This window comes from Ceratotherium simum, chromosome 29 (genome assembly GCF_057802395.1).
Source record: "Ceratotherium simum simum isolate JZ-2026a chromosome 29, ASM5780239v1, whole genome shotgun sequence".
In the NCBI taxonomy this organism is placed as follows: Eukaryota; Metazoa; Chordata; class Mammalia; order Perissodactyla; family Rhinocerotidae; genus Ceratotherium; species Ceratotherium simum.
Genome location: NC_141928.1, coordinates 6266061 through 6291700, shown reverse-complemented (window position 1 = coordinate 6291700; position 25640 = coordinate 6266061). Strand labels below are relative to the sequence as shown.

The following is a 25640-nucleotide window of genomic DNA, read 5'->3' as shown; positions in this document are numbered from 1 at the left end:
CCCCCAGGAAGATTCACCCCACTGGGTGCAGCTCACGAGGGAGGCAGGCCTTGCTTCCACGGGCCCCGGTGGCCTGGGGCTGCTGCCAGGTGTGGAGCTGGCTCTGCTGCCGGGGTACAAGCTATCTGGGAAACCCCAATTCCTAGACAGAAATAAAAGTGGTAGAGGACTGGGCACACCACGTAGGAGGCACTCCTGGGAGCTGGGGTGCCTCACCCCATGCTCTGCCCCACCCCGTGCTCTGATGTGGGGCCCTGCACAGGGTTAGAAGTGGAGGGCGAGCCAGGTCACCATGAGACTTTATTGGAGATGGGAACACACACGACACCAAGTGCACACGGCCCAGACCAGCACTGTCCCACGCCATGCTCTGTCCCTCCATGCTGTGCTGGCCCTGGAGTTCCCTCTCCAGCCCCAGTGCCCGCCACACACCCGGCCAGCCTTGTGTGGACACAGCAGGAGGCTAAAGTGGCCAGCCTCAGGTCAGGGCCCCGTCCTCCACTCCCTGTCGTGCCCCCAGTCCCACCGGAGTCGAACCTCAGCCCTCCGGGTTTGCTGAGTCCTGCCAGCTCCTTGGCCCCCTCCGGGTTTGGGGACAGCCCTCTCCCTGCAAGCACGTGAAGAAGCCGAGGCCCTGGGGAGGCCCCGGCCACTTGGACCAAGGCCTTGTGTCCTGTGTTCTAGGCTCAGCACATGCCCTAACGTGTCCTCCTACCAGCACGCTGTTCCTCAGACTCCACAGGACTGTGGGCCTTGCTGATGTCCCCCATGTCCCCCTCCCCTCCCGCTGTAGCAGACGCAGCTGGCAGTTCCTGTCGATGTGCTTCGCTAAGCCCGTGACTCCTGGGTGACAGGGCTCCCTGCTTCCGCACTCCGGCTGCAGCCAGGCCAGCCAGAGGCCTTCGTGGATGCGGGTGGGGTGCGGGTGACCAGGAAGAGGCGGGCTCTGCCACCATCACTTCTGCCCCAAGACAAACATTATCAAACCTATTTACATGCGGCTGCAGGGGAAACGCAATCTGAGAAGCACTCGCAGCTCTGCCCTTGTCTCCTGGCTGACCGTGCTGAGGCCGTCAGGGTGGAAACTCAGGGTCCGTCCACCCTCTGCACTCGGGGAGCTCAGGTGGCCAGCTGAGTGGCCTCTGGTGTAACTCTCAGAGATGTATCCAGTTTGGGGACAAGGAATGAGTCCACGGCTGACTCCACAGACCCTACCTGTGCTTGTGGAAAGGAACTTCCAGAAGCTTGTGGGACGATACGTGCAACACCTCAAGACCCCCAGTGTAGGGGGGTTGGGCAGGTGACATGGAATGGGGGGCCACAGGCACCCCACCATCAACCCATCAACTTGGACCCTGTGGGTCAGGGTTCAAGTGCAGCGACCATGGGTCCCGGGTGACCCTTTACACACATCTCTCACCCCTCAGGTCTCGGCAGAGCTCCCCTCCCCCTGGCTCTCCCACCATCCCCTTCTTCCTGTGGTCACTCCACCTCATGTGATGGCCACTCACACTGACGTCACACCATGGGCTCCCTGAGACCAGGGCCCAGGCCTCCCTTGCTCACTACAGCCTCCTGGCCCAGAGCGGGTGTGCAGGGCTGTTTGTGCCCAGCACCAGCCTTTGAAGGGGTGCCCTTTAGGGAGGGAAGTGCGCAGGCCTCAGCTGTCCCCTCCATGACGGGCTTTGTGCCCACTCAGCCAGTGTTTGGTCAGGCCATGTCCCCGGGTGGGGCCGGTGCTCCCGTCTGGGAAGGAGTGAGTCTCTCCTGGTCAGCGGGATGCTGAGGACGCAGACCACAGGCTCCTGAGGGCCACCCTCACCCACCTGCCAGGCTGGAGCTGCGGCATGTCTGTTCTGTGGCCAAGCCCTGGCACGAGTGCCCTGAGCCTCCTGATGCACACATGTGTGAGTCTGTTAACATCACACTCACCAGGAGTTTGTTTGATGACAGATCAGAAAGCGCTCGGCACTTTCTAAACAGCGGCTGGCTCTGCAAGGCTGGCAGCAGAAGCCGGCCCCAGCCTGGGGCTGGTAGGGGAGAGGGGGCTCCCTGGGATGAGGACTCAGGGTCCCACCCAGCCTCTGCTCCCTGGCTGGTGGTCCCGGTGGCCCGGGGCGCTGGCTGTCTTGGTTTCTAGAGAATGGGAAAGGGGGCTGGCAGAGGGCGGGTGTTGTGGTCCTACGCGTGTCTCCCTCCACACCGCCCCCGCCCCACTGGGCTGTAGTCCCGTTGCTGGGCCGTCTCTGCTTCCAGCAGAGTGCCAAGAGGGCAGGGACTCGGTCCTGTCCGGCCCCCACAGCAGGCCTTGGCCCACAGTGGGTGTCCACCAAACCTTTGCTGAATGCTGACGACCAGGTGGAGCTAGAGGGGACTGGCCAGGTCGCATGGCCGGTCAGCGGCACTCTGGACCTTTCCTGCTGCCCCTGGCCAACTCTGACTTACTGTTAGTGAAACGCAAACTTTGCTGGGGGGGGGGGGAGGGCGAGCTGAACCACACACCCCCAGTTGCCTGCCTTCACCCACCTTCAGGTGTCCTGTGAAGGAAACACACCTCCATCCTGCCTGACGAGGAGTCACCAGGGCTGCCCACCGGCGGGGCAGCTCCCCGGCCCTCTCAAAGGCCCCCCATCAGGTCCTCGTGGGTGGGAACTTGGAAAAACAGCCCTGTGCTTGGTTCTGACCACAGAGGCATCAAGGTTCAAAGGCTGTTGAGCAGAGTCTTAAGGGCGGGCGTCCCAGCCCCGCCCTTCGTGGCCGCTGACCTTGGGCACCGTGGTTCTTGCTGGCAGGGGACGGTGTTGGGGGGGTGGTGGGGCAATAACAGTACATTGGGCGGATTCAATGAGAAAATGTCTCTAAGTGCCTGGCCGGTGCCTCAGTCTCCCCATTTGCCCAGGGAGGTCCCTTCCCCCTGACCTCAGGTGGCAGCAGGGGGCCACCTCCCCACTGAGATAGCAGTCTCTGGGCTGATGGGGTGACAGCCACCAAACCCCTCAGGTCCAGCCTCCACCCTCCAGGCCTGCTCCCAGGAGGCCTAGAATCCTGGAGTCCCTGGAAATTAGCGGTGGGGGTGGCGAAGCCAGAAAATCAAGAGGTTCTCATTGGCTGGCCCAGTGGTGCAGGACCTGCCTCTGCCTCCCACCAGCAGGAGAACAGGGGTGGGGCGGGCTGGGCTGCCCCGGGAAGGCAGGAGGCTGGGGACAGCAGCCAAGGGGACTGGAGACCTCCTAGGCCTGTGGGAACACGGGGATGGATGGGTGGGGGGCTCCAGGGACCCAGCCTCGGTCACCTTGGGGCACGAGACCCCGCAGGCATCTGCCCCCAGCCCAGCTCACAGCCACAGGCAGCCCCCAGCACCAGACACACACACACACACACCAGGTCCCCGGTTCTTGGGCGACAGGTGGGATCCCCAGCCACCATGGATGCGAGGGAAGGGACCAGGAGGGGCAGAGGAGGCTGGCCTCAGATCTGACTCAGAAGGATCCTAACGTTGCCCCTGATCGGCTGAAAGGGCCCCAGGGGTGCCGTCTGCTCCTCCTCTGCGTCCCCATAACGCGGGGGGTTTGGACCGGCAAAGTGGAGGGGCTGCCGGGGGCGCGTGGCAGGTAGAATTTTGGGTCCTCAAGTCTGCCCCGGCCCCCACCAGCAGAGGCAAATTGGGGGGTGGGGACAGCGTGGAGGCAACGCGTGGCCTCCCCGCCCAGGGGGCCTCAGTGTCGGGGTTAGCCTGGCCCACTCCAGCCCAAGAGCGGGTCAGCCATGCGCGGGTGGGCGGAACGTTGGCTCAGGGGCAGGTGCGGTGGCGTCTGGGGATGGGGGGCGGTGGAGCCTGGGGATGGGGGGCGGGGGCGGGGCCGGCCGGGCGCCCGTCTAGCGGTCCTCACGGACCGGCCGGATCTTCATCTCGGAGAACTTGAGCGAGTACTGCCAGCCGGTCCAGGAGGACCACTCGACGCCGTCGGCGTAGGACGCGTGTGCGCCGCGCAGGTACTGGCCGTTGAGGTTGGACGTGTGGCAGTTGCGGTACCACCAGGCGCCGCGGTAGAAGGCGGCGCAGTTGTTCTCCGAGTGGTCGCTGTCGCGGTCCTTGGTGGTGAACTTCATGCCGCTGTGCTTCAGGAGGGAGTCGCCTGCGCAGGCGCGCACGCGGGTGTGTGCTCACGTGTGCGCAGTGCACTCCCCTGGACTTAAGTGTGCATACGTATGCACGTGTCCCTGCATACACTGGCGCACACGCGCGCACACATCTGCCCCCGGCCCTACGGTGTCCATGCGGCTCACATGCACTCACGGTGCCACCCTGGGTCCCCGTGGCTGTCCGTGGGACAGTCTCCACCCCTCCTCCCAGCTTCTTCACACACTCCCCTTCCTTGCTTTCTTGCCTGGGCCTGAGAGGAGAAGCCCAGCCCAGAGGGTTCAGCCACCACACCTGAGACGCCCAGCAGAGCCCAAACCCCAGGCGTCCCGATTTTTTTTTTTTTTTTTTGCTCATCTGCACAATGGGTGAACCGTCCAGGCCCTGCCGGCCTCTCGTGGCTGGGGTGAGGACCGGGGGACTTGCAGGGGGAGGTGAGAAGCCCTGATCCGGACCCCAGAGGGCGGAAGCACTGGACCCAGCAGGCAGGACCTCCTCTGCCTGCCCCTCCTCCCCACCGCCTGCTGCGGCCCGGAGCCCTACCTGCGGTGCCCGAGTAGTCGGCCACGGTGAGCGGGTACCCGTCCTCCTCGGGGTCCACGGAGAACAAGCCCACGCCGAAGCTCCCGTAGCGGGCGTAGGCCGTGCCGTTGTCGAAGTCCTCCAGGTCCACGTGGAGCTCATAGGAAGCCTGCGTGGTCAGGGCGTGGATCCTCTTGAGCCCTGGAGTCGGGAGAGAACGGGGGGCTTAGGGGGTGACCTCTCAGAGAGGACCAAGAAGCAAGAGCCAAGCTCATGAGGTTGGTGACAGAAAGGGACAACCACCACCAAGTGAATACTGTCGGCCCCGGGATGCTTCCTTCTTCCTGGGGGCCTGTGTGCAGGAAGCTAAGGATGGCCAGTATTCCATGTTTCAGCTTTTCTCTGTTCGCTGTGCTTTCCAATGTGAGCTGAAGGCTGTAGAAAGACTGCAAGAGTCAGCAGGAATCTGGAAAATTTGGGCTGGGGGTGATGGCACCCTTATCCTCTTTCACACTCTGGGCTCCAGCCAGACCGGCTCTGGTACTCACCCACATTTCTCTGAACCTGGCCTCTGAGCCTTTGCACATACTGTTCCCTCTGCCCAGGAGACTTTTCCCCACTCCTCCTCACCTGGTTGCCTTCTGCTCATTTCCAGGTCTCACCTCCTCAGGAAGGCTGCCTGACTTCCTGTCAGGGTTGAGGACCTCTGCCAACCCAGGTGCTCCCCCCACCGCTGTGTATCATTCAGCTGCCTATTTCCTCGTCGGCCTTCCCCCAGTGTGGAAGCTCCGTGAGAGCGACATGACTGCCCTGTTCACTGCTGAATCCCAGCATGTGAGGGCGGGCCCAGCACACAACAGGTGCTCAGTAAATGCTGGCTCAGTGGGAGAGAGGCAGAAGACGGTGCCCGTGTCTCCTGCTGTCTGCAGGGCCTGGCTCTGTAGCCCCCCACCCCGTCCCACTTCCTCCCTCCCTCTGTCCTCCCCTCCTCAGCTCTCCGGTGCCCATCCTGGGGTCTTACCCCAGGCCTCCCCCGCCTCTTCCTCTCCGTCCCTCTCTCTCACACACACACACACACTCACTCACTCTCACTCAAGGTGCTTCCCTGCCGCTTTGATTGCCTCTTGATTAAGAGGGCATTTAATGAAACGCCTTACACAAGTTATCAGCATCCAGTGACATTTCTCAGCCTCTCCCTCCCGCCTTCCTTTCTGGAGCCCCAAGACCCCCCTCGAGGTCAGCGTGTGCGTGCGAACGGAGCGTGAGGGCTGTGCCGACCCTTCCCCGTCCAGCCCGGAGGGAAGCTCTGGTCCGGTCGTCCAGGTCCAGGGCAGGGAGAAGGAGCCGTGAGAGGAGTGACGGCAGGACGGCGGCGGGCCCGCCCGCCCGAGGCCCCCGTCTCCCCTCCCTCCGCCCCTCCCTGGGCTGGAGGCTCCCGGCCCGCTGCTCGCCCTCTCTGGGCCCCGGCTCGCACACCTGTGGGGTGGGCCTCACAGGGCGGATGTGAGGGGCTAGCAGGGCGTCACAAACTGTAAAGGGCAGACAGTAGCCCCCAATGACAGCTGCCACCACCTGGACAGCACTTACAAATGCCAGGCACCGTTCTCAGTGCTTCCTGTGGGTTAACGAATCCAGTGGGGTTCGAATGAGTCCAATTTAATTACGGAATCCCTGTTCAGCTCTCAGAACAGCGCCTGGCCCACTGCACACCTTATCCGGGTGTTTGCTGCTGCTGTCATGATCCAGTGAGGCAGGTGCTATTATTGTCCCTAGTTTATAGGTGAGGAGAGTGAGGCACAGGGAGGTGGGTAACTGGCCCAGGTCACACAGCTGGTAAGTGGCAGAGCTGGGATTTGAACCCAGGCAGTTTGCCCAGCCTCCTTGCTCTTATTCAGTTCTCGCTCAAGATGAATAATCTGAATCAGGAATAGGGCAAGAGGAAAACCAGCCCAGTGGGGATGCTGGAAGATTCCTTTCCTGTCACTGAATGGTCGCTGGTGCCCACATTATCGCACCACTCCTTTGGGCTGCACAGCGCCCCATGCCTGATGCCCATCCCAGTGCCCACGAGGGGCCCCTGGGCAGGGAGCCCAGAGGGAGGCGCAGATACTGGGGCCTCTGGGCTCCCTCTCGGATTCAGTTCACCCTCATCTCCACTGTCTTCCCTCGAATGCCAGTGCCCCCACCCCCATCTTTGCCCTGTGCGTTTCTCCAGCCTTGTTGATCTGCCAGGATACGAGCAGCCCCCGCTCCCTTGGGCCCCTGGACAGTGAGCTGAGATCTGACCCCATCATCCATCAGAGTTCAAATCACAGGGCGAAAGGAAGAAGCAGCTGACAGATGACAACAGGGAGGAAAAATCATCACCCCAGTGAACTCCCAGAAGGATTCAAGATCTGAGGCTAACATAAAACACTAAAAAAGCATTAGGAAAAAATACAGGAGACATTTTTAATAAAACTGGGAGGGGAAAGCAGGGCCTAAAATCCAGAAGATATGAAGGAAAAGATGGGCAATAATTGACTACATAAAAATTTAAAACTTCTAAGAAATAAGCAATAATGGTACCAAAAAAAAAAGGCAAAAGAGAAATGACTGGGAGCGAACATGCATCATGTGCATCTGACAAAGGATCAATACCTTAATATATAAAGAGCTCCCATAACTCAACAGGAAAAGACACAAGACTCGATGAGAAGGGGACAGCAGGGTGGAGAAGCGGAGGGAGGGCAGCGAGGGGAGCGGAGGGCTGGGCCCGAGTTGACATTCTCGTCAGGCTCCCCGTCTGCCAGGAGCTAATCAAGGCCCCGCTTAAATGCTTCCTCCGCGCCCTCGGCAGCTGCTGATAGATTTCAATTAAGATGCTGCCGCGTGGCAGAGGCACCAAGGCTGCTCCAGTGGGGTGGGCAGTGATGCGGGAACAGGGCCCCCACCTGGCTGCCTTCTCCCTGTCTTTACACACCCACCCTGGGGGGAGGCTGGGAGAAGGGTCTCCCTCCTAAGAAACTTCTCTCTCCTGACCCCCATCATGCCTCTGCTGCCATTCAGTTCCGGGGATGGGTCAAAGCTTGGCTGGGCTTCCCCCCCTCAACACACACACACACACGCACGCCAGCTTGTGACTCGTGTCACTTGTGCCAAGTGCCCTTCCTTGCTGAGCCTCAGTTTCCTCATCCATAAAAGAGAAGGACAGCAGGCCACTGTCCTAGGCTGGGTGGGAGGTGTCGGGCGATGGACGTAAAACGCTCCCCACAGGCTGGGCACACAGGAGGTGTGTGGTACATGGGACTGTGGTCATGAAGTCCACACTGGGGTGTCTGGCCTCAGGACCTTCCTGGGGACCGGGGACACAGCGGAGGTCAGGGCAGACAGGGTCCTGCGCTTGTGGACCCCAGGTCGGTGGGGGGAGACTGACATGGAGCAAAGGACAGTGCAAATCTCCACCCAGGTGCCTCTGCGCACGCAGGGGAGTGGCGCGCACCTGGACCCCACCCCTGGGGCCGACCTCCCCTTGCCCCAAGGGGTTCCGCTGAAAATCCTTGCAGACCTGGGACCCTCCTGACCGCACCCAGAGCCCAGATCTTGGCGCTCAGCCCTCCGGTTGGTGCTCCCCGCCAGCCACACGCCTCACACCTTCACTCTGACCTCCTCTGCCCCATGCCTGGCCGGGGAACGTGCCAGATACCTGTGCCCGGGGACTCTAAAGTGGGACGGGTGTACCGAGGAGTGGGCCAGGTCGTTCAAAGGATACTCAGGGGACACGTCATCCCTGTGCCATGTGCTTATTTTAATATATGTTAAAAATATAAATGGGGGTGACTGCTAATGGGGCCACAGGGTTTCTCTTTGGACTGGAAAAAATGTTCTGGAATTAGATAGTGGTGACGGTTGCACAACTCTGTGAATATACTAAAAACCACTGAATTGTGCACTTTAAAATGGTGAATTATATATATCACATACACACACAAACCAAAACCTCACCTCAAGCCACAACTCTCTCCCAAATATATACAGGACCTCAGACCTGTGATTTTTGTGGATGTTATCCTTTAGAATAAAATTATGCAAGATATTCAAATTTTAAAATACTGAGTGAATTTAAAGATAAATAGTAAGTAAATAATAGTAATAACAATAACATTGACATAAGCTTTTTGCCCTAACTTTGTGCCAGGCAAGGATCCGTGCCAGCTGTGGGAGACGTGGGTGTGCCATGGGAGTGCCGGGAACTGTGCCCGGGAGCACCGACCTGCTGCTCTTCTGGGAGGTACGCCCTTGGTGTCCCGAGCACAGCCATGGGGCATTGCTGACCCCCGAGGGTCAGGCAGTGTTGGGGGTCTCCTGGGAACTGAGCCCTGCAGCTGCCCACAGCTTGTGGGACCCCAGACAGCGACCAGGTCCCAGGGCGTCCCCACAGGAAGAGCACACGTCTCCACAGGACCCACTTCCTCTGGCTTCCTGCTCGCTGACCTTGTTCACACTGAAAGCACTGATCACCTCCACGCAGCACCTGTGAGCTGACTCATGCGTGCCGCGGCCAGGGTGACCCAGCCGGCCATCCATCGGGAGGGCCGCCCCCTCAGCCTGGGACGCACAGGGGGCCCACCTCGGGCAGGCGTCAGTGGCTCTCACCTAGCCAGTGCTCCCCCGTGAGCTTGCCGAAGCCGTCCCGGTACGCCTCCCAGCCTCGGAAGAAGTTCACTGAGCCGTCCTCCCGGCGCTGGAACACCTGCAAAGGGAGGAGGAGGGTGGGGTGCTGGCACCACCACCCCAGGCCCCCCCATTCCCTCAAAAGCTCCTGGCACCAGGCCTGGAGCAGAGCAGGGCTCAGGAGCCTCGTGGTGGCCCGAGGCAGGACTGACCGAATGCCCACAGGCCCCTGACACGTCCCCTCAGGAAGGAATCACAGTAGACCGGGGTGGAGTGGCTTCCAGGCCCACCTCTGCGGCCTCACTGTGAGACCCTAGACTGGGCCTGCTTGGGCCTCAGTTTCCCCACTGGTTAAATAATGAGGGTGGAGGGCAAGGGCCCTGGTATCTTTTCCCAGGTCAAAACAAAACCGAACAAAAATCCATTCTCGAGTTTTTAAAAACCGAGAAAACACACACACACGTAGACACGCAGACACACACACACACCCCCCACCCCCAGGCTTGGCGTTCGGAGCTCCATCTCTGAAAATGCCTCCACCAGAATCACACACAACTGCCCCCCACAAAAAAGCCCGGGCAAGGGACCAGTGGGGGCTTGGGAGACTGGAGCCCCAGCCGCTTCTCAGGGGACCATGAGGAGGCCACAGCCGGCTGGCCTGTGACCCAGGTGCCGAGGAGCAGCCGGGCAGCCCCGTTCTTCATTTTAATAACATTCTTGATTTGGGAGCCGGGAATCCCAGCGGTTAAATTGCTTTGAAATAAGCACCACGCTGGTCCAGGCCAGAGCTGCCTCGAGTATTGACAAGATCTGCTGACAATCCTGTTCCAAGCCCCCCGCCCCCCGCCCCCCACCCCCAGCTCTTTCTGTTCAACAAGCCGTTTCTGCTCATTTGCAGAGGCAGCACCCCACCCTGACCGCCTCGTCTGTGCCCGCGTCTGGGGTGCCGAGCTGCGGCTGCGGTGCCAGCGAGCTGCCAGTTTCATTACTAAGCAGCCTGATTTCAGCCGCCCGGAACTGCCCGGTGCGGCATCTGCCCGCGGGGCCGCTGGGCCAGCGCTGGCCGCATGCTCCGCGTCGTCCGCAGGGACCTGTCAGTCACAGCATCTGGGCAGCTCTGACGTCAGGGGGTGGGAGGGAGATGACATCTCTCTTTTCTTGCTCTGCTACCCCGAACCTGGCTGGCCCTGCAATGTGCAAGTCCTCAGAAGAGGGCTGCACGGGAGAAAATTTGATCAGGCTCTGGAGATCTGAGAGGCAGTGGAGGGCGGTATTGATGGCTGCGGATTGGAACCCTGAGCACGCGCCCTTTGAAAAACCTAATCCTGGCAGAAGCTCAGAGGCTCCACCGAGAAGCCAGGGGGCAGCTGGGGGCCTGTTTCTGCTGGAGGGGTGTACCTGGAGGGCCTGGGGAGAGGCAGTGAGGGGTGGGGGTAGTGGTTACAGACTGGGGCTGTAGAGCCCTGGCGGGTTAACCAGCCTCTCTGAGTCTTGGTTTCCTCATCTGTAAAATGAGGACCATAGTAGCATCTCCCCCACAGGCTGTGGTGATCCTGAAAATAAGCCCAGGGCCTGGCACACAGGTGGCACTCAGTAATGCGAGGAGGAGGAGAACGCAGCATCAAGAGGCAGGCCCGGCCCTGGGTCTCCTCCCCTCCCCGCTCCCCCAGCCTCTGCCCGTCCACACTGCTCCTCCTTCCAGACCAGCCCTGCACACCCACTCCCTGAGCCGCCCCAGGGGCCCGCCAGAGTGGCCATGCCTGGCAGGGCTGGCTTCTGGGAGGGATTCCAGGGTGGCCCTGGAGGAAGGGAGGGTCCTGGGCCCCGCGTTCACCTGCTGTATGGCCTAGATAAGTCCTTCCTTCCCTCTGGGTCACAGTTTCCTCACCCACTGACAAACCCCACCTGCCAGGACCTCAGCGAGGCGTCAGTGGCACAGTGGCTGGTATTATTATTGCCATCATTATTGTTTTTCCTGTTACTACTATTAGGAAGTAGAAGGTGGGGGTTCCAGGATTCCGGGCACGGGTAGGGCATGAACCCTGAACATTGCACAGACAGGCAGAGTGGCCGAGACCAACTGGTGTTGAGAGCCAACCACAGCGGATGCTCGGGGTTGATGGCTCCCCGCCGAGTGCACGCAGTATTCACCAAATGCTTACCCCAACCCCGGAGCCTGGGTTGGGTGTCCCCCAGCCCCCCTCCTCGTTCCAGTAGACAGAAGCCCTGACGCTGGCCAAAGTCAGGCGGCCTCGAGCAGTGGAGTGGGCCGTCTGACCCACACCTCAGGCCCTCAGCCTAAGGCCAGGCCGGTGTCTCACCACTCACATCCACACTCTCATTTGCACTGACAAGGGCGTCCCAAACCTGGGGCACGCCTTGTCTCCATGTACAAGCCTCTCATGCCAAGAGCCAACCTCTAAGCCCGCCGTCCTCCGCCCGTCTTTCCCACTGCCCTCCGGGGCTGAGTGCCGGCACAGGCATGACCCCTGCTGGGGCTTGGGCTGGGGGCATGGTCAGCAGGGGTGAGCGCATGTTCAGGGGCCACCTGGGCCTCCCTGCCTTTCTCCTCCCCCAGGAAAGTTCTCTACAGTCCAGAGTGTGGCCGATGTTCCTGACGAGGTGGTTTGAATCCACACCAGCTTCGAAGCGACAGCAAATGTTGCCAGCTTTGCAGAAGTGGCTTTTAGACTTTTCGACCATGACCCAGGGAAATGCAGTTTACATGGTGACACACACACTCCGGGTGTTCGTGTCTGAAGCAAAAGCTCCCTGGAATGACACTTGCCCTCGTCAAGACGGATGGGCTCTGACATTTTCTATCCTGTTCCATTCTATTGCATTCTATTTGACTTAAAAAATGATGCTGATCACAACCCATTAAATTGATTTCTCCACCTGTCAACAGAACACGACCTGCAGTTTGAGAAACGTTGCCCCGGACGTTGCCGGCCTTCGCCACGGGCTGTCCTTATTCCTTGGCTCAAACGCTGAGTGACCGAGCGTGCCGGGCACCAGCTAGGATCTCAGACACGGAACCTTGGCCTCACTCTCGCGCCGATTACAGCGCATGACCAGCAAGTTCCAGGTGCGCGAGGCCACAGATTGTCTGCCGGTTCTCCCAGGTGCTCAGGAGTATGTGATCTGCACGCCAGGGTGAACTGCAGCTGTGGCTTCAGATTTCTGGAAACCAGCTAGACTTCAGGGACGCTGGATGGCCGGATGTCACCAAGCAGAGGCCTTCAATTACACAGCAAGGATCAGCCAGACAGGAAGATGCGAAGAGGGAAGCGAGTCAAGGATCCATATCTCCACTTCCCCCTCCTCTGTCCCACCCACAGAACACGAATCCTGGCTTGGGGAAAAAAAGTAGGGACACAAAATAACTGTTTATTAATTTTGAGGCTAAAATATTCATCGGTCCAGCTCCTGGGGCATCGCCCTTGGGTTCCGGCTGCAAGTTGATTGATGGAGAAACGCCTGCCGCCAGCGCAGCCTCCTGGGCAGGCGCCACGAGTGGGCAGACAGACAGAGCGTGTTTTCTCGACGCGGCTTCTCAGGAGCCAGCCGCCTGCCGCCCGGCGCGTCTTCCAAGTGCCGCACAGGGGCTCTGCCAACGGAGCGCCGGGCCCACATGGTCCTGCAGATGGTGCTGGTGGTTTCAAAGGAAGGAGCGACCGCGCTTGGGGCGGCGGGAGAGAGCAGCAGCGGGGCTGGCTGTCCCGTGTTTGTCAGACGGGCTCCGGGGGTCCGTCTCGCGCTCCGCAGGTCTGGTCCCCCTTCCTCTGACGGGGCCTGTCTGACCTGTCCTTGTCTGCCACGGTGCCGAGAGCATGGAGTCGTCATGCTGAGCGCCGGAGCCCGGCTCCCTGGTCACCCCAGCACTGGCCAGTGCCTTCCAGGACAGCCTCGGCCCTCCCCACCACAGCCCGGGAGATGAGAAGACTAAGGTTTGGAGAGGTGGGGCGACCTCTGCAGAGAGGGGAGCCTCAAGTCTGGGGTGCTGGGGCCCATTGAGGCCAGAAGAGGGGGCCTGAGGGTGCACCAATACAGAGGGTGGCTGAGGGGTGCCCCACGGCTGGGGTGTGGACATTGCTCCCCCACACTCGTGAGTCCACTTGGCCCTCGTCATAGCTGAGCCGGGCCAGCCCCAGGGAGTGCCCTGGGCTGGCACCCAGGAGACCCACGTTCTATCCTCCAGCCAACAGGCCGTGTGACCATCTGAGTCTTGGCTTCTCTCTTCTGCAGAATGAAAAGGATTGCTGCCCCAGGCCCTGTGTGGTGTGCTTGGGCCCAAAGGGGGGACTCTGGCCCTCAGCAAGCTCCCAGTCCCAGGAGAGATGGACACACAAGCCAGCGGTCTCAGGGCAGAGCAGCTCCCAACCTGGCATGTTTCTTAGATCCTCGTGACTCAGTTTTCTCATCTGAGAAAGGGGGGTGATAACAGCCCCTACCCACAAGGATGCGGTGACGGTTAAATGTGCTGGTTGATACACAGCATTGCATAATGGTAACAATTGTTGTTATGTGTGCTGGGAGCTCAGAGGAGGATGAACCATCTGCTGGGGCGGTTGGGAGGGTGGTCCAGGAGGGCTTCCTGGAGGAGATGCTCAGCTGAACTGCAGATTGAGCAAGGTCTTGGCAGGCAGTCAGTGGAGCTGAGGCCCGAGGGATGGGGGCTGAGTGGGCCCAAACCCTGTGAGCTGGGGAGGGGGTATCTCTGCCACCTTAGGAGGGTCCCCAGGAGGCAGCATCTGGGATTCTTCCTAGACTCTGATGAAGCTGCTGCAGAAACCAGCCACAGGCAGGATCGTGTTGGTTATGCAGCTGTGGTGTCCACCAGCCTCCCAGGCCTCCTGAGCAGTCGATTCTGAGAGGAGGCGTGGACAGCTATGGCTGAGGCGGATTCTGCATTAAAAGAAAGAAAACTTGGACATGCGAGCAAATGCAGCCGCTCAAAGGCGGCCCTGGGGAGGCTCTGCTCGCTCTCCCGGGAGACGGTCAGTCGCTCCTTACATCCTTGCTGGACTTCTCTGGGCAGTGGCCCCAGGGAGCCGAGGCTTACTGGCAAGAGCCCAGGTTCTGCAATAAGGCTGAGCTGAGTTCAAATCCTGGCTCTGCCTCTCCCAGGCCATGTGCCCTCAGACAAGTCACGGACCCTTTCCGAGCCTCAGTTTCCTTCCTATAAAAAGGCACCACCATCAGCCCCTTTGTCACCCTGCAGAATGGTGGCAAAGATGCAAAAGCATACACCAGGTGGCACACAGGAAGTCTAACCACCGTCACCTCCCTCCCTTCGGAACCAGCTGCCACGCCCAGAAGGAAGTGGGCCCACTCCTTGTTTGTGACTGAAAATGGTACCCCCGGGCCTGGCGCTCTGCCACGCTTCCAGGCTTGGCAGTCGGTGCCTGCCCGCTCCTGGCAAACACGCTCAGAGCTGCCATTTATCAAATGCTGAGCCTCCATGTGCCTCCCCGTCCACGGTAGAAGTCTGAAGAATCCAAACGGCTCTGGATGGAGGCAGGCTCTCTCCATGCAGACAGGGCAGGCAACGAGGGGGTGTCGTCACTGGTCATTATAAGCACGTGTGGGCTCCGAGGCTCCCTGGAGCAGTGGGGAGCCGGTGCCGAGCAGGTAGCAGCGTGGCCCACTGACGTCACAGCAGATGCCCCTGACATCAGAGCCTCTGGGACAAGGGGGACTGGCCACGGCCTCAGCCCACGCAGGGAGGTGAACACACCCAGCGGAGTGTGCAGGCCTGCTGCCCGGCCTCCCCAGCGTGCATCCCGCATCCCGGCTGGGGCGGCCTGGGAGCTTTTCATCTCTTCTGAGCCTGATCCCACTGCAGGCTGCGCTACGCTTGGTGGCGGCTCCTTTGATGTTTTCCAAGTGAGGAAAGGATTTTCCTCCGTGGCTGGGAGCTCAGGTGGGGAGGGAACGGGGCATGGTGGGAGGGGTGGTTTCTCCCACAGCGGAGCCAATTAGAGGCATATCGGAGCCAGGTGACCCCACGAGACAGTAAAATGCCTGGCAGAGCGTGGTCACCCTGCAGAACCAGGGTTTGGGCCACTCGGCTCGTGGCCTTGGGGGCGGCTGGCTGTGCTGTGGATCTGAGTGAGGGCTCGGAACAGAATCGATTCTGTTGCAGGTCCCTGCGGTTAGGAGATGCTGAACTGGACCCAAACTGTGACCCCGGCTGGTGATCATGAAAGATGGGGGTTTGGCCATTAGGCCAAGTTGACGGTGCTGTTATGGGCAGAGCTGGGTGGGAGAAAGGCTGTGACTTGGGGCAGAGAGGCAGGGTGGCAGGGGGACCCAGTCTGCTGATGCCGAGCTGGACCCTCCTTCTGATTGCCCAAAACCCACCCGGGGCCCTGGGCATGGCCACCCCGTTCCCCAGGCCCTGCAAGGAGGCCAAGCAAGACATGAGGGCTCCCCTGCTGGCTGGATGAGGAAGGGTCCCCCCAAGAGGGGAGGTGACCTTTCCAGTCTCACACAGCGGGGAGGTGAACTGGAAATGCCAGCTTCATCCCACGCGTCACCTTCCAAATGAGGAAATTTGGCCTCTATTTTTGCAAATCTTCCTGCTCTGTAAAAACACCTCTTGACTACGAGATCCCACAGGGCGGAGCCAGGTTCCTCTGGTCACAGGGAATCCCCGAGGCTCGGCGTGGCCCCCTGCTCTCCCTTGTCCCTCCCTCCCCTCCCTCACAGGTGAGCAGCCTGCAGAGGATTCTGACCCTGTCCCGCATGAGCAGCACTGTATCACCCCATTTATCAGACAGAAAAAGTGAGCCTCAGAGAGGTGAGGTGACCGCGCCAAAAGACGCCAGCACTCACTCATTCGGCAGGTATTTAGGCAGCGCCCATGACGTGCAAACATGCGGAGCCCTGAGCTACGGTGTCCACGAGATGGCGAGTCGCTGCCCCGTGGAGCTCGCCTGGCCGGGACACAGACGGGCAGCACATGGACAAGTGATCGCTAAGCCGCACCTGTGACAGGTGCACAGAAGGAGCCTGAGGGTGGATCTGGCGGTCAGGGAGGCCTCCCAAGGGACACGGTGACCTAGCTGGGCCCAGGAAGGAAGGCCCCTTGCCCAGGGTCACAGGTCAGCAGGGGTGGCCCCTCCTTTTCTAGGGCAGGGATGGGGTGCTACTCTGCAGCAAGGATTCAGGGCCTGTGGAATCCACACTCCCCGAACTGCCCCCCCACAGTCCCCGAGCGCCTTGGCCCCACATCCTGGGTCACTCCCACCCTGGGGAAATCCTGGGGGCAGCAGGAGCCCACTCTCCCTCAGGAGAAAGCCCGACTCCTAATGCGCCGGCACCACCTCACACGAGCCAGCCCTGCCCGCCTCCACCACCCCGTCCCTGGCCCCTCGAGCTCCATCCGCCAGCAGAAGGGAGCCACCACGTTTCCAGAACAAGCCCTGCCGTCTCCCTGTGGACCTTGCACGTGTGTTCCCTTTGCCTGGAACCCTGTTCCCCGCCTGCCTCCGCTTCATCCCCCAGCACTTGGACTTCTCCTGGCTGCCCCAGGCTGGGCGGAGGGCTCTCCTCTGGGCTCCCCATGACCCCCAGCCTGCAGCCCTCGCACAAGTCAGCTGACTCGTCCAGCTCCCCACCAGGCTGGGAGCTTGCTGCCGAATCCTCTGGCCTGTGCTCAGTGGTTGAACGCGTGGATAAGTGAGTGCCACTGTGTGACAGTTCCACAGACGTGCACAAGGCTGGGCCTCGGGAGGCCTGGGTGCTGCCCCAGGCGGGCTGCTCATTTGCTGGGTGGCCCTGGACAAATCTCTGCCCTCTCTGAGGCTGCCCTGCCTGGGAGAGCAGTGGTTATATAAACTGTAAGGGGTCCCCGGGCAGGCAGGGCTGCCGAGCCCCATCCTCGCCCAGTCCAGCCTCTCTGGGAAGCAGGCTCTGGCTGGAGTGTCCAGCCCCAGGCACCCTGTCCACCAGGGAGGGGCATCCAGTGTCGGCACTCGAGGCTCAGCAGTTTGGACGTGGAGCCTAATGAGGATGGATGGTATCGGGGTGCAGAGAGGCAGCGGCCGGCTCCCTCCCAAACAACAATTGAGTTTCTGAGCGATTCCATGTGGCAGGGAGGTAAGCCTGACGGACGCCCAGAGGTATCTGGAAAAAGATTGCTTTTGATGGAAGCCCAAATGGATATTAACATTTGTCGGCCACGCAAGCACTTCTCAGCGAGAACAGCCTGTCTTCCAGAGCCCCTGATCCAGGTGTCTGCGCAGGAGGGCCGAGCAGCCGGCATTCCTCCTCGACTCCTCTCTAATCACCCCTCAGCCCGGGCCTGGGAATCACCCGCCTGTAGACCCAAATCCTGATTAACTTCCCGGAAGATTGGCCCCAAGTCCACCGAGTGGAAGATGCATGGCCCAGGCCGGCGTCTCGGTCTTTCATTAAGGCTGTCCTAACCCTTAACTCTGATTTCTGGGCTCTGGCTGAGGCTCTGGCGCTGTTCTGCCTGCTGAGGGGTTCCCAGAGGCAAATCCCATAACTCAGATGTTGTGAGTTAGGAAAACAAAAGAGCTTTTAGACCCGGACGCAGATCAGCACATTGGAAAGCTCTCCTCTGGAGCCTGCAGAGAAGTTCAGCCGTGCGTCTGTCTCCGCGTCTCTCGGGGGTCCAGCTGCTCTCATGCCGGCTCTGCCCTCCAGACGGTGCTCGTCTTGGCCCCCTGCCCACCCGCCTCACTTGGGCCTCCCCGCCTCCCCCCCTGCTCGGGACAGCTGACCCCTTTCAAAACTGACCAGGGCTCTTCACCCTACATCCCCCTCGAGAAGCTTCCCTCTCCCCTCTGCTTGGGCATCAATTCACCCCAAATAGTCAACTCCACGCTCCTTGGTGAGAAATGGAGGCACCCTGCCTGCCTATGTGGGCACCGCTGGAAACTGCTGACCCCCACCCCTGCTTCAGGTCCTCACCGCTGTCCCCTGGACCGCCGTGGATGCCATGCTGGCGGGGAGCTCGGTGAGGGGCAGGGTCACACACACCTTGGCCATTGTTGGGTCGCCAGCGCCTTGCGTGGGGCGCGGCTCATTGTCATAGGTAGTTACGGCACAGCAGCCGGACCTGTGCTAAGAGCTCCACGAGCATCTGGCAGTGGAAGCCTGGGTCAGCCCACAAGAACCACAGTGGACGTGTCTTGGTGGCTGTCCTTCCCATCTCCTGAGGTTTGGTGGGAGGCAGGGACGACGCCCACCCTCACGGCTAGTGACTCCAGCTGCGAGCCTTCCCTGGTGAGGAGGGCTGCAGGCGTGTGGCCCAGGCCCCACCATCAGAAGCCCCCACTGACGCTGACCCACTAGCCGGGAAAGCGAAGAAGCGGGCACAGAAGGACCCTCTCTCAGAGGAACAGCGAGATCTTGGTGGGGGGTCCGTGCCGTCCCCTGGTGTAGCTGAGTCCCGCGCTCAGGAGCAGCAGCCCTGGGGCAGTGGGGTTCTCACCAGGCAACCCCTGGCCGGGTCTGGGGGCTCTGTTCCTGGCTGTGTGGCCCTGAGCTGGTTTCTCCGGTCTCATAGCCTCCCTCCAGTACATTCCTTTTCTGCTTAAATCAGCCACTTGCTGTTGCCTGCGGTTAAGACCTCTAAGTGAGGCAGGTGGGCCCTCATTCCACGGCTGAGGAAACTGAGGCTCAGAGAACTGAAGCAACTTGCCCGAGATCACACAGCAGGACTGAGAGCCACGCCCAGGTCTGTCTGTGGATGCCGGAGCCCAAGCGTGTAACCACCATGCTCTCCACCTCCCTGGCACGGGGGCTCAGTTACAGGCCTGTCCACTGAGTGAGCAGCGGACAGTGCCTCCTCCCCTCCTCTCTCCCTGCTCTGCCCAAGGACACGCACAGTCAGCTTGTGGCTCCTGAAGCACAGTTCTTATCCTATCTTTCCTCTCTCCAGCACCCTCAGTAGCTCCCCAGTGCTTGCCCCAAACCCCACAGCCCGGGATATAACAACCCTTAGCCTCACCTCTTCATGCGCCATCCCCTAGCTACTGTTTCCAGAATATGCTGTGTGTTTCCTGACTCCCAGACCCTTGTTAGGTTGTTCCCTCTTCCCAGAATACCTTCTCCTTCCTGCGTACTCAAAAATCCCACCTACTCTTTAAGGCTCATCAGAAATGCCCCCTTCTCCAGGAAGCTTGTACAGAGCCTCCTCCAGCTCTGCTCACCATGACCTCTTCCACCCCAAATCCCTGCAGACTCCGAGTTCCTTGGGAGGATAGGGGCTTCCCCATCTCTGTACTTCCCCAGTACCTGGTACACAGCAGGTGCTCAAAATCGTCTGCCCATTTGAAATGAAATGTGAAGCCAAAAATCCTTCAAGAGTCAGTTTTAGGGTCCTGCTTTCCATTGTCCCTGGCTGTCCCAACCACAGCCAACTCAGGGAAGCTGAGTAGCTTTCAGAGTGGCACACAGACATCCAGGGACAGTGGTGTAGGTTGTTCACTGCTCAAGGGCACCTGGCCAAGGCTCACATCTGTTCTCTTTGCCAAGCCCAGCACCCCAGTGTCCCCAAAGGAAAGGACATGCACTTTTTAAATTTGCACCAAGTCACCTAATGGCCAGTGGCGGCCCTGCTGAAGCCCAGCCCCAGGCTTGAGCCTCAGGAGAGGGCTGGAAGTCCGCCAGTGTGGAGGGGGCAGGGCAGCAAGGTCACTTCCCACCGTCGGTAATCCCGGCTCTAGAATGGGGTCAGCACGCCACGGCCCACAGGACAGCCCCCGCCTGCTGCCCGTTTTTATACAGCACGTGAGCCAAGAATGGTTGGGACATTTTTAGATGGTTACAAAAAATCAAAAGAAGAATATGTTTAAATAGTCTGAATAATATTTGAGGAAGAATACACGAGAATTTTATGAAATTCCAATGTCAGTGTCCACAAATCAAGTGTTATTGGGACACAATCACGTTCCCCCTCAAAGGCAGAGTCGAGTCGTTGGGACAGAGACCACGGGAGACAAGTGTGCCCACCCTGCTCTAGAAGGGGCTTCCCAGATCTGGAGACTCCTTGGGGTCTTCGAGCCAGGGCCCTGCCCACCACACCACCCCCGTCTCCCAGATCCGGGAGGTTCCAGGGCCACCCACGCTGTCCCACCCCTGCCTTCCGCGGGCAGTCCGAACATTTCATTGCTCCCAACTCCCACCCAGGCAGGAACCACACGGCAGTCACAACAGCTCCTCGCCAGGAAGCCATCAGGGTCTCTGCTCCCAGAGCTGGCTCCCCCTTCATCCCCCACACACGCGCCATCCCCTGGATAACTGAGTCAGCATCCACGCGCGTCCACCCTGGGTCTCACGTTAGTGACGCATTCCTGGTGGCGTGTTCCATCCCAGGACCCAACCCCAACCTGCCCAACACCCCCGGACCACTGCTCTGGGAGAGCTCGAGGCTCAGGGAGCAGCAGGTGACCCCAGGTGACGGGTCTGACATCTACCTCCGAGTGGCCCCCCCAAGGGTCAGCTCACGACGCCCACCTGCCCTGTGCAGGTTTCTGTGGGTGTGCACTTCTTTGGTGAGATTATGGGCAGGTTTGTGGGGCCAGAGGGCACCAGGCAGGGCCGGGCCAAGGGTGTAAGGCTGGATGAGGCCATTCACAGCACCCCGGGTTCACGTGCACAGCCTCTGGGTCACCCTGGGGCCTGCCCTGAACGTCTAGGGGGTCGAGAGGAAGCGGGGCCTGGCCACGCCAGCACACAACCCAGGAGACTCACCGTCCAGCCGCCGCCGTCTGTGCGCATGTCGCAGTAGACCTGGAAGCCAGCCGGGTAGTGTGTGGGGAAGACCGAGTAAATGCCATCCTCCTGCTGTCCGCTCAAGAGGACGTCCAGACAGTCTCGCGGCCGAGAGCCTGAGACAGGGCAGGCCGTCAGGGAGGCTGTGTCCCCACCCCACCCCCCGTTCCTGGGTCTCTCTGACTTGTCTGTCCACCTGGCAATGCCATGTGGGCTGCAGAGCACTGGCCTTGGGGTCAGACATTGGCTCTGCCACTCCCTGGGTGAGTCTGGGTGAGTGAGCACCCTCTCTGAGCCTCGCTTTCCTCATCTGGAAAATGGGCACAGTGAGCCCGGCCTCGTGGGCTGGGAGAGGGCTCAACAGGAGGGTGCACGAAGGGCGCCTAGCGCTGCCTGGCGGCAGGAAGTCCTCGGAAACAGCAGGTTCCTTATCAGGGCTGGGGGGATGGTGCTGGGGCATGAAGCGTGGGCCGCTGTGGAACTAGGGTTGGGCTCCGGCATCCTGTTGTAGGGTAACCCTCCCTCTGCTTTCCCTGCTCCCCGGGTCACCCGAGGAAGGCAGCCCCCCACCCCACTCACCGTTGGCACAGCCCCGGGGCCGCGATCCCCTGGCAGGGGCCCTCTGCAGGTCAGCCTTGATGCGGGGCCGGCCCAGCCCCCGGTCCCTCTGCAGGGCGTCCAGGATGTCGCTGACGGAGTTCACCAGGTGAGCCATGTGGCCCTGGCTCTCGGAGAGAAGCTGTGGAGCAGGGGGATGGGTGGAGGGGCAGGGGCTCCGTGGGCACCAGCACGGGCCACCCCCCCGGTGAAGGTGGGCTCCTGGTGCAACGGCAGCCCCCGCCCTGCCCTAGCCCCAATCCGAGGCGGTCTGAGTATTCAGCGGACAGGGGCTCAGGTAGGAGGGGACAGAGTGGCTCCAGCAGACCCCTGTGCCCCTGCTGCCCCCAGGCCTTGTTCATCCATTCCTGTGCCTTCACAGGGGAGGTGACTGCAGGAGGCCCTCCTGTGCGCTGAAGAGAGCACCTGGCACCAGGCAGAGCTGGGTTCAAACTCAACTACCCATCTACCACTAATACCCCTGCGGGGTGACTCAGCCAAGCCCCAAAACGGGGCTCACACAGCCTCTCGGGCCCAATTACTGTGGGGACTGGTGACAACGCATGGGAAGTACCCAGCACAGTGTGGGGCCCACAGCAGGGCACTCAGTACTCGCCTCATTATGCAAATCTGTACAGCACCTTCCAGGTGACAAAACCCCCTCACCCAATGTGTCTTCTGATTCCCCAGCAAGGTGCGAAAGCAAGGGGATGGCCCTGCACTCCACAGGTGGGGACCCTGGGTTACCCCGCCCACCCCACCCACCCCCATGCGTTCCCTGGCGCTCTGATGTCCACCGCCTCACCTCACCCCGCAGCATTGCCAGGAGGGCGGACTTGAGTTGTCATCTCCCTGTTACAAATGGGGAAACTGAGGCCCGAAGGAGAAGTCCCTGATGGAGAACGTCCTCAGGCCACTTCCCGGGGGCTGATGGGCAGGAAAGGAGCCCGGGACTGTGTCACTGTGCAGGGAGCCCAGGCAGGGGTGGAATAGGGACGGTGGCTCAGACCCAGACTCTTGTGTGGATTGTGGGGTTTGACTCGGCCCCTCCTCCACTCAGCAGCCGCATGACCCTGGAGAAGTCCCTGAACCTCTCCACACCTCAGCTTCCTCCCCCGTGAACCCAAGGAATGGGAGCTGTTCTTCGGGGGGCCCGGGGATGGGAGATTCGTGACAGCCCGTGGTCTGGGCCTGAGGCTCCGCGGGTGTCCTCTGTGTGTATCACTCCCACCGCTGAGCCGACGGCCACCCTTCCCGCGATCGCGGGCCAGAGGTCTGCAGCTCAGCAAGTCCAGCACTGTCTCTGGGGACCTCTCGGCTCTGCCCGCTGCCTGAAGAGTCTGGGGTCTGCAGCCTCCCCACCCCGGGCTCCAGGAGGCTGCAGGACCACGGGAGCGGCAGCAGACCACAGCCAGCCAGCGTGGAGCCTGCTGGGTCTTTACACACAGAACCTGTCACCTGCCAGATAAGGGCTCGTTCGAGGAAGGAAAATAAAAATATACAATGCCGGCAGTTTACAAAGTATATTCGAGGCTCGTCTGGAAGCAGGGGCCCTGCAAAGCTCTTAGTTTCCTTGTCAGTTTGTCCTCGGCTGAGCAGGTGATTCAGTGAGGCTGCGCCTTGGGGAGAAGGGCGTGGGGACCTGGCGGGGGCCTTTCGGCAAAGCCGCCGATTTCTCCCTGGGCTTCACTGCAGTGTCCTGTACACAGGCCCTGTCAGGGGAGCCCCCCAGCCGGATGCAGGCAGCCCCCGGGGGTAGGGGGCGGGAGCCACCCTGCAGGGTGTGGCGGCAAAGATCACTGGGCTCATTGGTTAAGTCTCTAGGGGACTGCCCATCCTTCTGTGACGAAGCCGACACACTCGAACAATTCAGGCATCAGGCACGGCCCGCTCTTGCTAACGGGCAAGGAAGACCTCCGTTTAAACAGCAAATGATTAAAGTTGAAAATGTACATATAAACATGCCCCGAATTAATGGGGAGAATCAGTCCCTGCTCGCTGAGCTGCACAGATGCATTCATGAGGAGCCGGCAGCTTTTAGAGGCAGTGACATCAGAGGCGCTGCTTCCAGCACTTGGTAGCTGTGTGACCGAGCTGAAACAAGGCACTCCACCACTCTGAGCCTCAGTCTGCCCCTCCACAGAATGGGGTGACGACCCCCACCTCCCGGGGCGACCATGCTGCAAAGTGCTTGTTAACATATGGCATGGGCCCCGCATGGGGGACTCCCATCATTACTACTGTGAACAGGGTTTTCAGTGGTGGCTCCCTGTGGGCTGGAACTTCAGTTTACCCACAGTTTCCACCATGATGGTAACAGAGATGCTGATGTGCAGACGGCATCTCTCAAGTGCCAGACTCCGGCAGAGCCTTGTGCAGTCAGGAGCTCCAGCATCCTGCTGGGGGTGGACCGTGTTGTCTCCATTCCACAGGTGAGGAGACCCACCCCAGGGGGGGCACCTGACATGCCCAAGGTCCCTCAGCTGGTCCTGGGTGGAGCCTGGATGGGATCCCAGCTCTGCCAACTCGAATCCTGAGGGCAGAACCACTTGGGTCTGCCGCTCCTGGGCCAGGGGGCTCAGGCGTCTGTGTACACGAGGCCCCCTGGGGCTTGCTGAACTGTGGGATGGGGGTGGTGGGATAAGGTCCAGGGACGTGCCTTTTAACAAGCAGCTCTGGCAATTCTGACATGGGGTGCCCATGGGTACTGCTTTGAGAAACCCAGGTCTGGGCTGATTAGCTGAGAGTCTGGGAAGCTTGGAGAAGAGGAGCTAGGAGCCACAGTGACGTGCTCCCCAAGACACATGGTCTCTGAAATCACCCCGAGTCTGTGGGAAATTAAACATTCTCTCAAGAATTAAATATATCAAGTGAGCCAAGGCCCTACTGGGCCCAGAAAAGCGATTAGTCTTGCAGGAACAGCTCCAGGCCTCTGCGAAGGTGGGTGGGTGGGAGACCCCCAGGTCCCTCCCGCCAGTCCTCCACCCTGCCCTAAGGGTGAGCGTCTGTGGGCCGGGCCTGCTTACTAGGGCCTGAGCCATGTGGAGAGTGAGGTGGGGGCCCAGCTCACCCGGAAAGTCTGGCGGTCTCCCTGAGCCTGCTGATGAGGGGTGGGGGCGCTGCAGATGGAGCGGGTAGCAGGAAGGCGGCAGAACATGCCCCCCCCGGGAGGGGGAGGCCGCCTTCCCATCAGTCACCCAGACAGCAATGATGAGCACTGCAATCTCTCCAGCTGCAGCCTCCAGAGCGAGGGAAAAGGCCCGTTGCCCATGAGCTGTTAGGTGACCGAACGCCTGGTCATCAGGGTGTCCGGAAAGGGCTGGGACGGATGGTGGGGGCGGGGCTCGCCTCCTGGTCCCTGAGGACCTGAGTCACAGGGTGACAGGGTGCAGGGCTGGAGGCTGGCCCTGCACCAGGAGGTCAGATGCCAGGCCCGCCCTGGCCACCCCCTGGACAAATCCCCACCCCTTTCTGGGCCTCAATTTTCTCTTCTGGAAAATGGCAGAAGACCAATGAGATGATCCTAAATCCCTGGTCCTATGGGAGGCAGTTCTCGCTGGTGCTCCAGGCGTGGTCAACCCTGGAAACTCTTCACTCAGATCTACCCGGTCTCTGCTGCGACCTGGCTTGGCTCAGGGGTGAGGCAGCGGCAGTGGGGACAGGCTGAGGGTCTGGTTGGGCTCCCTCACTGTGCCTCCTGCCCTGGAGAGCTGTGGGGGTGTGTGGAGAGGGGTGCGGCTCTCTCTGGCCGTGTGGCACAGCCGGGAGAGGGCTTCCCACTGACCAGCCCTGTGCCCTTGATCCTCGATTCGCGGCTGACGGAGGCCGTGTCCTGCCTCGCCGGCATCCCACCTGCACTGGAGCGCCTGGGAAGCCCCTCGAGCCCTGGATCTGACCTGCCTGGTGGATGCCACAGGGCGCCATGCAAATACCCAGGGTCACCAGGACGGCGCACAGAATCCTGGCACCACTA

At 60.7% G+C, this 25640-nt stretch overlaps 1 protein-coding gene across 1 annotated transcript in view; it reads right to left on the bottom strand.

Annotated features, from left to right (window-relative positions):
* Positions 1-287: 287 nt before the first annotated feature.
* The window catches only part of FIBCD1 (fibrinogen C domain containing 1), a 35309-nt gene continuing 9956 nt past the window's right edge, over positions 288-25640 (bottom strand). Inside the window, exons 3-7 of the mRNA XM_004423587.3 lie at positions 21650-21809; positions 21050-21186; positions 9299-9395; positions 4685-4864; positions 288-4136 (exon numbers count right to left, since the gene is read on the bottom strand). Coding sequence (XP_004423644.2) covers positions 3877-4136; positions 4685-4864; positions 9299-9395; positions 21050-21186; positions 21650-21809 — 834 coding nt within the window. The 3' untranslated portion in view covers positions 288-3876. The remainder of the gene's footprint in view (positions 4137-4684; positions 4865-9298; positions 9396-21049; positions 21187-21649; positions 21810-25640) is intronic.